The 15,592-nt window shown below is 41.4% G+C and overlaps 1 protein-coding gene across 1 annotated transcript in view; it reads right to left on the reverse strand.

Annotated features, from left to right (window-relative positions):
- The window catches only part of C1H20orf194 (chromosome 1 C20orf194 homolog), a 794,595-nt gene that overhangs the window by 95,623 nt on the left and 683,380 nt on the right, over window positions 1–15,592 (reverse strand). Inside the window, 4 exon segments of the mRNA XM_029594038.1 lie at window positions 5,651–5,652; window positions 8,239–8,323; window positions 10,012–10,076; window positions 10,079–10,149. Coding sequence (XP_029449898.1) covers window positions 5,651–5,652; window positions 8,239–8,323; window positions 10,012–10,076; window positions 10,079–10,149 — 223 coding nt within the window.

Consider the following 15,592-nt stretch of genomic DNA (forward strand, 5'->3'; position numbering starts at 1 on the left):
CTTTTAAACCAACTTGCAATCCACAAAAGGACATCACCTCCTATTCCATGACTTTTTAGTTTTCTTAGAAGCCTCTCATGCAGGATTTTGTCGAACGTCTTCTGAAAATCCAAATACACTACATCTACCGGTTCACCTTTGTCCACATGTTTATTACTCCTTCAAAAAAATGTAGGAGACTTGTAAGGCAAGACTCCCTTGGTTAATCCATTTTGGCTGTGTCCCATCAAACCATGTCTATCTAAATGTTTTGTGATTTTATTCTTTATAACAGTTTCCACGATTCTTCCCGGCACTGAAGTCAGGCTCACCGATCTATAGTTTCCCAGATCACCCCTGGATCCCTTTTTAAATATAGGGGTTACATTGGCCATCTTCCAATCTTCAGGTACATCAGATGATTTCTAGGGTAGGTTATAAATTAATTAAATAGGTCTGAAATTTCATTTTTAGTTCTTTCAGAACCCTGGGATGGTTACCATCTGGTCCAGGTGATTTACAACTCTTCAGTTTTGTCAATCAGGCCTACCACATCTTCTAGGTTGACCATGATTTGGTTCAGTAAATCTGAATCATCACCCATGAAAACCTTCTCTGGAAATGGGTATCTCTACAGCATCCTCGTCAGCAAAGAAAATTTTAATCTTTCTGCAATGGCCTTATTTTCTGTAAGTGCCCTTTAACCTCTTTGATCATCCAATGGTCCAACCGACTCCCTCGCAGACTTTCTGCTTCAGATATATTTTAAAAGGTTTTTATTGTGAGTTTTTGCCTCTATGGCCAACTTATTTTCAAATTCTCACTTAGCCTGGCTTATCAATGTCTTATATTAACTTGCCGTCCCGAGTCTGGCGCCGTGCAACAACGGTGACCGGTTTTTGTCAATGCTTCCGAGGCTTCTCACTGTGCTCGGCCTGGTTTTTCCCCGGCGCCGAGGATGTAGACGAACCTGAGGTCCTGGAGCACGCTGCCCGCCGAAGAGAGCCTATCCCCAGCCCATCATTCCTGTGAGGGCACTGGAGGGGGGTAGACGACTGGACCCATGTTCATCGGTTCCCCACGGCCCCTGGGTGTTGAGGCGCCCGACGCCAGAGTTGAAGGATCAGATATTCTGGATCAGAAGAGCTTCTCTATTTTGTCTAATCAAGCTCAACGACCATGGGAGTCATTTAATCACAGACGACATCTCTGGACATTGTGCAATGCCACCAGGCAGAGGATACAGACCTCATGTGGATCCAAAATGGGCATGGTCCATGGGCACTGGGGGCATTGGCAAAAACCCGACAATGCCATGAAAAAAGAGCTGGCGAGTGGTCACCAAGAAATGGCAATGTCTGGAATCAACTGCAAAGAAGGAAAAACTTACCACGCCGCCCTATTAAAGTGCCGATGTTGAGAAGGGGGACTCAGCACAGAAATGTACTGAGAAAAAACACTGAAAAGAGCAGAGCTCCAGAACAGTGAGGCGAACACTTCGTGGAAAAAAAAAGAGACTGAAGGGGACCCCGTGTGGCAGCATGGATAATGGCATGCTGAGCAAGCTTAGTGTGCCAATCAAAGTTCTAGAACACTTTGACAAACGATTTCTGTGCTGGGATCCATCTGATGATGTCATCCATGTGTGAGAACTATCATCCTGCTTGTCCTAGGAGAATAGCTACTACCCTGCAATGCAAAAAATACCCTTGTGCCTGAGGCGCACATTTTAACCTGTCAAATTTTACGCCTGCCTGGAGAAGGCATAAGTCTTTCCCCCACACATCTCTTGCCTTCCACAGCCAATAACTCTCCAGCTGATCCAACCTCCACTGGTTCTGCATCTGACCCTTCCTTTATCCTCTCACCCTCCTCCTTCTCCTCCTCCCATCTCTGAGATCTCCTTCCAGTGCTTATACCTGAGATTTCTTTTGTTCAAGCAATAAAAACAAAGGGGGTCAATGCAATAATGAGTGCGGAAAATGGGGAATTCAGTGTTAAGCGCCGGTTTTCCTAATGCACACCCAAGCACCTCTTCGGGTGCGTGATTCAATATTTAAATGAGGGGTCGCGCTGCCAAGGAGGCGCTAGGGACAATTGCGTGCCCCCTAGCACCTCCTTGGCAGCGGGCGCCCAGGAGAGGTGGGCTGTCAGCGGGTTAGGAAATGGGAAGCTCAATTTTACGAGCGTTACATTTTCCTAACTGGTGCAGAGCCACGGATTAGGAAAATGGACGCTTGTTAATTGAGCGTCCGTTTCCTTAACCTGACTGCCAGCACATTATTTTTTTTTATTTATTTTTTTAAACCTTTTAAATCTTTTGGTTCATCTGACTTAATATTGCACCAAAAAAGTAGTACTTTTCTGCTTTTTGTACAACCTTTTGGGCTGCTCAGAAATTAACGCCTGCTATGAGCAGGCGTTGATATCCAAGTATAAAAATGTGTGAGTCTGGCGCACTTTTTTTTTTTTTTTTTTTAGATCTAGGGTGAATAACTAATAGCCTCACCAACATGCATTTGCATGTGATGAGCGCTATTATTTTTGCCAGGGGTTGGACATGTGTTTTGGACGCACTAATACCCTTATAGTATAAGGGGCTGTGGACTCGCGTCCAAATTGCGCATACAACCAAGCGTTAAAACAGTGCACTTGACTGAGCGCACTGTTTTGCATTGGACCCAAATAAATTCTACAAAAACAAGAAAAGATGGGAAAATATTTGTATAATTTAATATAAAAGATGAAAATTTTGGTCATTGTGTTTCAGAATTTCTAATTCCTGTCGCAGAAAAACCTTGTGCCTTGACTCTTTTGTCCCCTTATTGTCTGACTTACTTTGGGATTGGGCGGAATAGTGGTTAGGTCTGAAAAAATCTAAATCTATCACTGCCCCCCATTATGGCAAAGGAGTTCATGGCATCAGCCACTTTTATTTGAAAACTGGGGCCGACAGGGCAGGAGCAAGTGGGGATGCTACTGCCTCCAGAAGACAACCCTTTCAATAGGGGTAAGCTTTGGAGGTCAGGAAGAGGGGAGGGAAGGGGATGCCCAAATGGAATTTGGATTCATTTTGGGAGATAAGTAGTGGGGCCTCCTAAAGGGCATTTTATTGTATTACTATTTCTTTTTACATTTATGGTCTGCAAAGCATTTAGGTTTTGTCATCGGGAGTCCATATGGACCAGAGAATTTCTGAAGGGAGAGGGGGCCTTGTGGCCCCTTTAACGCTGGGAGCCTTCTGCACACTAGCATCATTCCTCTGGGCTGGCAGCTAAGATAACTACATCTCATTTAGATGATCTACTCCCAGGGTCTACTTCCTGTAAAGCAATTGCCAGTCCTAGTTCTCAAAATTGATAGTGGTTAATGGGTGTTTCCATGTGATTTTATATTTTGTTGCATTGCAGCACAATTTCTAAACTTGACATTCTACTCCTTTTTTTAAGTTCCTTTTTATTTTATCCCATATACAATCTTTTTAGAATGCTCCCATGAAAGAAAAAAAAATCAACAAATGCAACACAGGTCTATAAAATAGTGTTTTTTTTTCCCTCATTTAATGTAGCTGTAAATTTTGAAACCAAAGATAACATCTTAACAGAGAACTGGATATCTGTAGTCAGAAAAGATACGGATGTTTTCTACAACACCTATACCTAATATATGGAACTTCTTCATACAGAGTGCCCTTTTCAGCAACATTTAAACTCAACAACAGAAGAGACTATAAGCAAAACCAGTGGCAGACTACAGCCAACTTTCTTCTTCCATGATCTCTGCACATCAAAGTTTACTGAAGCAAGTAGGACTTTTTCAGAACAGACTGTCAAAATTGTAAAGACATCTTTCTCTGCACTAAAATAGCTGTGGTATGCTCACTAATTAAAACAAAAAACAAAAAAAGAAACACCCTCTAGATCACATCAAACCAGAAACTACTGCCCAGTATCAAACATTCCGTTCTGGGGAAATTATGACTGAATTTTCGAAGTCTGTGTGCTTAAAGTCTGAGAGAGTGCGTGCCAAGCACATTTTAGAAACAGCCCTGCCACGCATGTATCTCTTGGTATACGCAGAAGTGCCAGGCCATCGAAAAGTGGCGGGTTGATGTCTGGGCAGTGAGGGGAAGGGGCCGGCCGGGACAGTGCCATTAGACGCTGTCCCGGGGAAGCACATGCCGGCAGCTGGTCGACACTCGGACGTTTTGCTAGGCTAGGTAGGGGTTAGGGGGTCGAGGAGGAGAGGAGAGGAGAGGGGAAAAGGGAGGCAGAGTAGGAATGAGTATAGGGAACTGGAAAAAACCCTACTCGCATCACCTCATGTATTTTGTAAAATCTCCCTATGTTGCGCACATGTGATGCTACCCCTGCCCGCACATGTGCGTGCCGATATAAAATCAACCGTGCATGTTCACGCAAGAATCCTATTTTATAACATATGCACGGCAACGCGTGCATGTTTATAAATCAGTGCGCCCATGTGCACGCACTGTTGCGATCAGTCGGTCTTCGACGGCTTCGCCCCGCCTACCTCTCTCTACTTGCAGCTCCTCCCGCTCACCTGGACTGATGGCCTCCAATGGCATCTGTTTTGCCGACAATCTTCAGTGTCCCCGGACCAGCTTTGGTGCTGCCTCCCGCCATGCTTCCTTCAAGGTACCTCTAGGGCGTGCGTGCCGCCCTCATCTTTATTTCCACGTTGGGCGCGAACCTCAGGGCCATCCCTCTGTTCTGATGACACGACTCCAGGGTATACCTGCCTACTGCATTTGCTAGCTCGTTGAGTTAGCAACCTGAACTCGTACAGATAGGATTCACTCTCCGTTCCTAAGCTACTCTGCGACTCCAGCTCTAACTGGAACTCTTACTACCCTTCGGGGTCACTAACAGGGTACCCGCTCCTCGGGGCCTCTCTGCTTCTTTCAGGTGCTAACAGGAAACCGGTAACTTCGCTCCTCGAGGGCCCATGTTCCCTGTGTCGGCTGCCTGCAACTTCTACCTTCTACTTGGAAGAAACTAACTACAGTCACCATCTGTGAGTAACAGAAACATTTCTCTCTACAGTACTGCTTTGCCGGAATCAGGTACTCGCTCCTCGAGGGCCTGCCCTCTGCTCCGGTGCCAGACCTCTCGTCTAGTGGAATCTCTGCTACTGCTAGTAAGTACAACACGCTACCTAGTCTCTCTGCTCTAAGAGATCAGGTACTTGCTCCTCGAGGGCCTGCTCTCCCTGTCTCTGAGCTCTCAGCACATAATCTCCAAGTGACTACCTGGAAATTATCTTTATCCCAATGAATACGTAAATAATTAAATACTGAGAATGAAACCCGCATGTAATCACCCAAGAGACCATGTATAAAAGGACAATTAAGTCAGAAATCAAATAGTCTATAATGAATTATTTGTTACTGGTTATTAATGGCACCTTTTGTAAAGTTTAAGTTATTTATTACTATATGTGCCTTTTTGTAAACCTTATGATGGTAAATAACTTAATGAAGGTTATAGAAAAACGTTTAAATAATAAATAAATACATACATACTTGGGACTCTGAATGCTAATTCTACTGTGTGTTCATACTCCTCAGTCTTTTTCCACTACAGCACTGCTTACAGAGGATCCGTTTCCAGTGTTCCTGTGAGAGACGTGCGCAGCCGGGCTCTACAACCACTAGTTACTACTGCCACCATCTGGTGATTCCATATACTGTTAATAAAAGATTCAAATCTGTGTTTGTCTGTCCGGAGTTGAGCCTGACACTGTGGTCCCTCACGGGACTGCCCCCCTGTGCGCATGGTCAGCTGCCACAGTGTCCAAAGATTCACCCAAACACCAATAACCATAACACGCACCAGGAAACTGTGCGCACGAGAGTTTTAAAATTGACCCTTAATTAAGCAAGCAGTTTGTACTCAACTAACAACTGGCTTGAAGAGATCAATTGCTAGTTCTATGCCATTTTTTGATTCAGTCCAAGATATGGCATATAAACAGTCTTCGCCTCCCTGCTAGATGATCTCCACAGGAAATGTGACAGGAGTCTGGCCTCTACCCAGGTGCTAATAGTCATCTGAATTACATTGGACAATTTATCATACCATTCTCCTCTTACAGCTCACAAAGTCTGGAATGAGTGGCATTGTACTAGCCTGATCCAACCCCTATCTATTGGACAGGCTACAATCATTACAATTCAGATGCTTCTCATCCCCCTTGGACACTTAACTCAGGGTGGTTTTTTGTAAGGGGGGGAGGCAGTGATACACTGGTCTACCTAGGGTGCAAGGGTCGGTAGACCCTTGTAACACTAACCCCCCCCCCCCCAAACCCACACTGAGTTAAAAATGCCCCTCTTACAGTGGGAGATATATAGTGTGTCAGATGGTCTCTTTAAAAGAGGCACACTCTCTCTCTCTCTCCTTTCCCAGGTCACTTGTCAGTACATGCCTGAAAGTCTCCAACACATGTGGTAGGGATATATTAATGGTATACGGTGTACTTGCCCGCATGATATAAAAGTGAGTGCATTTTTGCTTGCGTGCCCAATACGCCGGTTAAGGGCGCACAAACACTCCTTTTAAAATTTACTTGTGAGTGAGCAGATTCCATTCACAATCTCTTTTGAGAATTAAAACCACAGGTCAGAAGCTTGAAGTTTCATTTGAAGACGCAACATGGATTATGTTATCTCAGGTCCAGCAACATTTAAATCTGCCTTATTCACATATACCCATGAAAAAAACCTTTTCATTCAGAAGAACAAATCTTGTCCTCAGGGATCCATGTAATGATTACCTTATAGTTGGACTAATAACAGTGTTATATAATGGTCTAATCTCAAAAAGAAATACAAATCTCCAGCTTTTAAATGCTGCAGCTCAATTACTAGAACTAGAAGCAAGTCTAAATCGTACCCATTGTATACAAACAGCACTGGTTTCCATTCACTTACAGAGCCAAATTCAATTCCTAACCTTCAAGGCCCTGAGATGAAAGGGTCCAGCACACCTAAAGGATCCACTGGCCAAGCCATTATGATCCTCCCACACTAAAATATCTGACACCTCACAACATGCTTTCTCAGAACAGCCTCCACCCCTCTGGAACTGGATCATCTCGTCAGATGCAGGTCTATGAACATTGCCAGAAAGAATGTGAAGGCCTGGCTCTTCTGCCAAGCTTTGAAAAGTTTATATAAATTAAACAGGCACCCTATGGACGAACTCCAAGATACTCAGCATGCCAATCCCAATTGTCCCCTACTACTTAGATATATAGGCCCTTTTAACCCACTTATCATATGCTGTGGTAGCTTTGTTTCAAATTTGTATTCTCCTCAATTCTTACTGTACCATGTCTGCTTATGCTATTATACTTCAATTTCTACCCTATTTATCCTGTACCTCACATTGGGGCGGATTTTAAGAGCCCTGCTCGCCGGTGGCGCCTATTTTACATAGGCCTACCGGCGCGCCGCAGAGCCCCGGGACTCGCGTAAGTCCCCGGGGTTTTCCGAGGGGGGCGTGTCGGGGGCCGGGCCCGATCCGCGCGGCGTTTTCGGGGCGGGACTTAGCGTTTGGGGCGTGTCCGGGGGCGTGGGTTACGGCCCGGGGCGGTCCGGGTGCGTGGCCGCGCCCTCCTGACCCCGCCCCAGGTTGCGTCCTGGCGTGCTAGCGGCCCGCTGGCGCGCGGGGGATTTACAATCTCCCTCCGGGAGGCGTAATCCCCCCGACAAGGTAAGGGGGGGTTTAGACAGGGCCGGGGGGGTGGGTTAGGTAGGGGAAGGGAGGGGAAGGTGAGGGGAGGGCAAAAGAAAGTTCCCTCCGAGGCCAGCTCCGATTTCGGAGCGGCCTCGGAGGGAACGGAGGTAGGCTGCGCGGCTCGGCGCGCGCCGGCTATACGGAATCGGTAGCCTTGTTCGCGCCGATCCAGATTTTAGCGGCTATGCGCGTATCTACGAAAAAATCCAGCATACTTTTGTTTGCGCCAACAAAAGTACGCCAAATCGCGCTTTTTGAAAATCTAACCCCATTATTATGCCAATTTGTACCACCCAAGGAACTTAGCCACTTTAACAAATAACTCGCTGTGAGTGAACAATAGTTCATAAGGCGGGTAATAAATACTAAACATAAGTTAATAAAATTCATTCTGCATCATGTCAAAGAAAATTATGTTCTTTGGACAATTTTTCAAAACAAAATATATTTGCATTCATCATTATAACATAACCCAGTTAATGATACTTACCACCACCGCAGGATACATTAAGATAGCTGTTCTCAGCATCTGTGGATTTGAAAAGCTGCTTTCCGGACAGAATGAGCTCATATCTTCATTCCTTTAAGACAAAAGATGTCTAATGTTTTATTAAAACTTTCTTACAATCATTAATGTCTGGGTACCCAAAGATATGGATAGTGGAAAATGTTTAGAGTGGGCGCATAGCCTAATGATTAGTAGGCAATGGGCTGCAAAATCAGGGAAAAGCCTACTGTAATCTGAATATAATATCCTTTGAAATGCCGAAAGACAGAATATAAAATAAAATACAAATATTTGGCAAAAGAATTATACCACAAAGTTTAATGGAAGAATTTCTTTATAAAAGGAGGAAAAATGCAAAGTTCACAATTTTTAATCATTTTTTGCATATACCTATCCAAGTTTTGCAAAAGATATAAGTAACAAATCTATTTATATATCTCATTTACAGATGCCAGCTTGCTAGTTAATTAGCTTTTCCTTGATTTGCTAATGGGCCAGCTCCTCATTTTTATGGTCTAAATGGGAGGTGATATATACTTATTTAGCTTGTTTTTTTTCCTTTTTCTTTTCTATTGTATACCTCATTACCTTCAAATGTATTTATTTGTAATGTGAAAAGCAATAAAAAAATATGTATATGTATCATAAAGGGCTCTAACATCAAACAAAAATTTGTAATTTACAAGAAAAGTCAAGTTCTGTATTACGAATATCAGTTTTCTGATGGGCAGCTCCCATCTTTGTCATATTTGCAATCATTTTTGTGTTTTGCTTCTAAACATTACTATTTGTTTTGATTTTACCAACCAGACTGAAGTTTTGTCTTTAGGAAATCTATCCTCTTCAGTCTCAGCAGGCAGTACAGAGAGATTTCATATTCTCAACTGTCCTAGTTCAGGCCAAAGTAATGAAGCTTAGAATCACATTTGTTGGAGCATATCTTGTGATATATCTGCTTTTTAATATTTGCTTTGATTCTTACCTATTTCTGCTTTTGACACTTCTGATGTTCTCAATTTTTATGAACAGTACAAAAAAATAGACTGAATTTATATTTTCTTGGAGAAAGATATTGAGAGCTACTTTTCTTGAACATTAAAATAATAAATACAAGAGATGCCTAAACACATGAAGCTCTGCTGTTAGATTTTGTCAAGACTGAAAGAGAGGTTGGCAGCTTTAAGGGAAGAAAAGGAGATAGTAATACTCTTTTCACAGTACAATGGCAAACGCAGCATTTGGCATAATGGCTGGATCAAATGCAATAACAATCAAAAATTAATTTTAAATAGCTTGTATTTACTACGTCAAAAATATAATTGTAATCTGTAAATGCTTTATTAATAATGTAATAATCATAGTTAAATATCACAAAAAGTGTTCAGTTTTTGTGTGTGTTGGGAGTGGGAGGTAGGTTTGAGTTTAGTATGTAAGCAACTCTGGTTCCGTTTCTTCATTGCAGCTATAATCTCATGGACTTTTCGCAGATCAGCTCTCAGAGAGAATACATTCGCAAACTGATGTTTAAATCAATATCTTAGTTAAACATACATTAAAAAGCATAATGTATTAAAGTGATTTAAAGATCAACTTAGAAAACCTACATTCTATGTAACTGCCATAAAGAAAACTGACTTGAATGTGCGACATATAGTGCCTTTAGCAGAAAAGAGGTAGAACTGAGCATGGATAAAATACAGTATCAGGAAATATTCTTAAAAGAATAGAACATTTTACACTGCAGTATTAAAATTTAGAAGCATTACCCGTGTCACAATACCCTTTCTCTGCTAAGATAAAATTGCAGCAGCAGGGTTTACATATCGAGAATAAGAGTCTGGAGCTGTACCAGGAATGGGTGTCTCTGTTCTGTAGTCAGATTAGTAAAGACTACAACTGCTCAACCACGCCTTTAAGAGAAATCAACTACATTTAAAATCAACTGTATTTAAAGTTCAAATTTGTATTGGAAATATTTATTACGTTACCTATACTTTGCACACATTGTTATTTGTAAACCGGGTTGATGTGATCCCTATCATGAAACTCGGTATAAAACAAAAATAATAAATAAATAAATAAATAAATACATTACCTATCACAAAAACTGAAGGACAGCAGCACTGATGGAAAAATGAGGTCTTACCTGTTAATTTTCTTTCCTTATTTCTGCAATACCATTCAGGAGTAGATGGATTTTATCATCTTCATCCAGCTACTGAAGACAGAGTTCTAAAATTATTTATATAACACCACTCCCATATATATCCTTAATAGAACCAGTAAAATCAGTGTACTATTGTCAAAGCAAAATTTAAAATATAATTAATAGAATAAACCCCTTCAATTCTCCATCTGAAGAAAACAAACAAACAAAAAAATCTATAAAGACGTTATAAACTTAAGGCACTAAATTTCAATTGAACAACTAACCATTATTAAAACTAAAATGCTAAATAACTTTTCAGGGTGGGTTTCCTGATTGGTGTCGCAGAAGTAAAGGAGACCTAATTTCTCCTTCCTTTGCCTTCTGCTCCACCAGTCAGGAACAGATGGGAAGTATTCAAAGCCCATATAATTAGGTGGGTTAGATGATAATCCTTCTCTTAAAACATTTGTGCAATCCTGCTTTATGAGAACATCTAACCTATAATGTTTGACAAAAGGACTCAAAGTTGTCCAAGTCGCTGCTTTACATATCAACTGAATTTAATGCACCCCTTTCTGCCCAGGATGCTGTTTGTGCTCTTGTCGAGTGTGCCTTAAGATCTTGGGCTTGCAACTTTGTAATAAATAAGCAGAGAAGATTGTATCTTATCAATCTTGCAATGGATACTTTTGAAGCTGCTGTGCCTTTACTGACCACCAAACGACAAATTATCTGTTTTCCGAAATTCCGCTGTTATGCACAAATAAATCTTTAGACAACATTTGAGACCTAAAAGCCTCAAATTTACTTTATCAGTACCACAATACTTCGTAACAAACACTAGTAAGAATTTTCTGATTCAAATGAAAATTAGAAACCATTTTTGGTAAAAAAGAAGGAACTGGTCTAAGAACAACAGGACTCCTTGCAAAAACTGAGATAGGGCTCTTGGCAGCTCCATAATACATCTTGCTGATGTGATCGCTACAAAAAACAATGTCAAATCCTTTAATGTTGCTTTACTTAAGGGCTCAAATGGCTCTTTAATGATTGCAGAACTAAATTCAAACTCCAGTTTGGGAATAACTCTATGATTGGGGGACGCTCATGCTTCACTCCATTTAAAAAATGTATTACATCCTTATTTGAGGCTATAGTTGTATCATTAACTCTACCTCTAAAATTTGATAAAGCTGCCACCTGTACCTTTAATGAATTAAAACACTAAGCCCTCTTCTAAGCTCTTTTATAAGACTGCAAGAAACATCCTTTTTTCTGAGACTTCCAAGGAGAAATAAAATTTCCATCACAAAAAGTCTCAAATGCTCTCCATATTTGAATATATGCTAAAGATGTTGATCTCTTTCTTGAGTGCAAGATTGTGCCTATAATTGCAGACAAATAGATTATTTTAGAAACGGTGCCTTTTCAAGCACCATGCCATAAGCGAAAAGAGAGATGGGTCCTCCATTACAACTGGTCCTTGATGAAGAAGACCCTTCTCTACAAGTAGCCTCATTGGCTGATCGATCATTAGTCTCATTAGCCAATCTGCCTTTTCAGCCAATCTGAGGCAACCAAAACTACTTCCACCATCTCCTTCTCTATCAGTCTTAGAGTTCAACCAATCAAAGGACATGCAAGAAACACATAAACAACCCGTTTTTCAGCCACAACTAAACCAGAGCATCTATTGCTTCGCTTCCAAATTCTTTGCATCTGCTGTAAAACCTCTATACCTTTCTGATTTTGCCAGTTGCCATCAGATCCATCTGATGTTCTTCCCAATTATATACAATTAGCTGATAAGCATATTAGTTCAAATCCCACTCTCCTGGACCTATTACATTTTGACTTAGAAATAGTCTTTAACATTGTCCTGTCCTGCAATGTGAACTGCTGACAACTGCATCAAATAGCCTTCCGCCCAAAAAAACAGCAGGGTTGTCTCTCCTCTGATGTTCCCTGACAGAGTGTCTCCTTGTTTAAATACACTACTGCAGTAGCATTGTCATTAAGAATTTGAACTGCTCTTTCCTTGATCAAAGAACGAAAGTGATACAGAGCTAGCCTTATTGCTAGCTCTGTATCTAAAACGATTTATGTTCCACAACATCTCTCCCTTGGACCAACAATCTTGCATGTACTGGCCCTGACAATGAGCCCCCCAGCCTTTTAAACTGGCGTCTGTTACTACTACTATTCATTCTGGTTCCTCCAAATGAATTCCCTTCTGAAGATTCTGAGCATCTGCCCACCAAAGTAGACTTTGTCTTACTAAACCTGAGAGGGGCGACCAAACTTCGTATCCTTGTAACTGAAAGAAAATAAGAACATAAGAAATTGCCATACTGGGGTCAGACCAAGGGTCCATCAAGCCCAGCATCCTGTTTCCAACAGTGGCCAATCCAGGCTACAAGTACTTGGCAAATACCAAAACACTAAGTAGATCCCATGCTGCTGATGCCAGTAATAGCAGTGGGCCATTTTCTAAGACAACTTGATTAATAGCAGATAATTGACTTTCCTCCAAGAACTTATCCAAACCTTTTTTAAACCCAGCTACACTAACTGCACTAACCACATCCTCTGGCAACAAATTCCAGAGCTTAATTGCGCGTTGAGTGAAAAAGAATTTTCTCCGATTAGTTTTAAATGTGCTACTTGCTAACTAATTGTGGTTTTCACCTCGCTAATAGATCTGTCTTTAATGGCCTCATAGGTGCTCTTGCCCAGGGTACTAAATCCAATGTGGTTGCCATATAACCTAAAAGCTGGAGGATAATCTCATGCTTTTGAGGCAACTTGCTTCACAAAATTTTGTACCTGCAACTAAATCTTGAGGATTCTCTTTATAGTTAAAGAGACCCAACCTGTGCGTGTATTGAAAAGAGCTCCCAAATAACTCTAAATTTTGAATTGGAATCAAATTGCTCTTTTTGTAATTTATTGACCAACCCAGATTCTGTAGCACGGCTATCACACTCTTATGCTCTCCATGGAATACTTGCTTCAGATGAAGCCAATCATCCAAATAGGGATGCACCATTATGCCCTCTCTTCTGAGGTAAGCCACCACTACAATCATTATTTTTGTTTAAGGTTCTCTGAGCTGTTGCCAATCTGAAAGGCAATGCCCCTGAACTGATCATGCTTCCCTAGGATGCAAAAATGTAGATACTTTTGATTGCTCTCTGCCATAGGGATATGGAAATAGGCCTTCCTTTAAATCAAGAGATGTCAGATATTCTCCCTTTCTTTACTAAAAGGATCACTAAACGAAGTGTCTGCATATGAAAGTGCGGCCCCTGTAAACCTCTGTTGACTAATTTCAGGTCTAGAATGGGGTCTGTAGGAACCATCCTTCTTTGAGATCACAAAATATATTATATATGGTTCCTTGCTGCTCCTGATCTGCTGGCACAGGACTACTGTTTGCAAGAGAATTCATTTTCTGCTGATTGTTTAGGGGAAACAAAACAACTCTTTATTGGTCTGGCTAGATCTGGGAAATATCCCCTTTTTATAATATTGAAGACCCAACAGTCTGAGGTAATGTGGATCCACTCTTTGAATAGCTTTTGAAACCTTCCTCCTATAGATGATATCAAACAATGAATCTGCAAACCTTCATTGAGGTGCCTGAGTGGCAGAAGTGGATTAAAATGCTTCCGTCTGCAACCTTCTTGCACCAAAACAGGACTGGATCTGACCTTGATCTCTAAAAGTCTGCGCTATACTTTTTGGCCTCTCTAAATAGAGTATGCCCCCTAAATGGGCAATAACCTGACCTGAATCTATCCTCAGGCAGTCTTTGAGATTTAGATTCCCCCAAATTCCTTACCAATTTATCAAGTTCCTCACCAAATAAACAGCATCCCTTATAAGGCAATCTGCATAATCATGAGACTACGGGTCTGCTGCCCATTGGTGAAGCCACAATTGTCTTCTTGCACCTAGGGAAGGGCCAAGCCTCTAGCTGTAACCTTTATTAAATCATATAGACTGTCAACTATATAAGCAGATGCAGACTCCAATTTAGCCATTTCCTCTGTTTCTGATAGTTGTATCCACCGCAATAAAACTCTGGCCACATAACTATTACAAATAGACATCTGTAAAGCTACCTAGCATGCTGAAAATGTATGCTTCTAAATCTTCTATCATGAACATCCTTCAAAGCATCTCCACCTTCTACCGGAATGGTAGTCCTCTCTCATGACAGCCAAAACCATGTCATCAACCGTGGGCAAATAAAAATAAATGTTCCAAAGTGTCATTAGGTAATGGGAATAATTTTCTATAGGCCTTCAGCCACCAGAAGCCCATCTTGGGATTTTCCCACTCTGAAAACATCGTCTCGATTTCCTTACGAAATGGGAAGGAAACTGGAGCTTTATGCTGACCCTTCAAAATAGGATCCCAATCGGATTTCAAGAACTGTTATCCTCAGAGAGCCTTAATGCCTTAATAACCTGCACTATTAAAGCACTCATTTCCTCTCTATGAATAGTCCTAATTTGCATCTCCTCTTCATTTCCTGGATTTACTTCACCTTCTTCCAAAGAATCGTTTTCATTGTCTACAATATTCCATCTCAGCTTCCAAGCCTGCAGGCACTGAAAACTCAGCTGAATCCCATTACGATATTTCTGTCAAAACTTTCCTCTTCTTAGGAGGTCTATATACTTCATCTCTTGAAGGTCCCAGCTGAGGTATAAACTCTTTCTCAAAACCCTTTAGCCTACATGCCTGAAAGTCATGATGTAAAGAATTTAAAAAAATCTGGAGAATAATGGCTGAAGAAGTGCTTGCCCCTTCTGAATCAGCAGCAACAAGAATATCAGCCTCAGGAACAAATGGGGGACGATTAAAATTAACAGCAGCCGTTTACCTGACAGGGACCACCAATGCTGAATGGGAGGATTCAAAAATGGTCGAGTTTCCTTCTCTAAACAGCCTCAGCAGCACCAGAACAGTGTTTTGCCTATACTCTCCTCCCAACTAAACAGGTTCACCTGACTGTTTTTTTTTTTTCGTTCTTTGCCGGTTTACAAGATTCCCTCGAACTAGCAAAATCGTGGCATACAGAGCAGAGGGGAGAATCAGCTGCCAGCTGTTTTGAACCACATTCAGTGCAGCATTTCACTTTCTCACTCATATCTACCTTCTTTAGATAACTTTATGTTTTCT

The sequence above is a fragment of the Rhinatrema bivittatum genome, chromosome 1, assembly GCF_901001135.1.
Source record: "Rhinatrema bivittatum chromosome 1, aRhiBiv1.1, whole genome shotgun sequence".
In the NCBI taxonomy this organism is placed as follows: Eukaryota; Metazoa; Chordata; class Amphibia; order Gymnophiona; family Rhinatrematidae; genus Rhinatrema; species Rhinatrema bivittatum.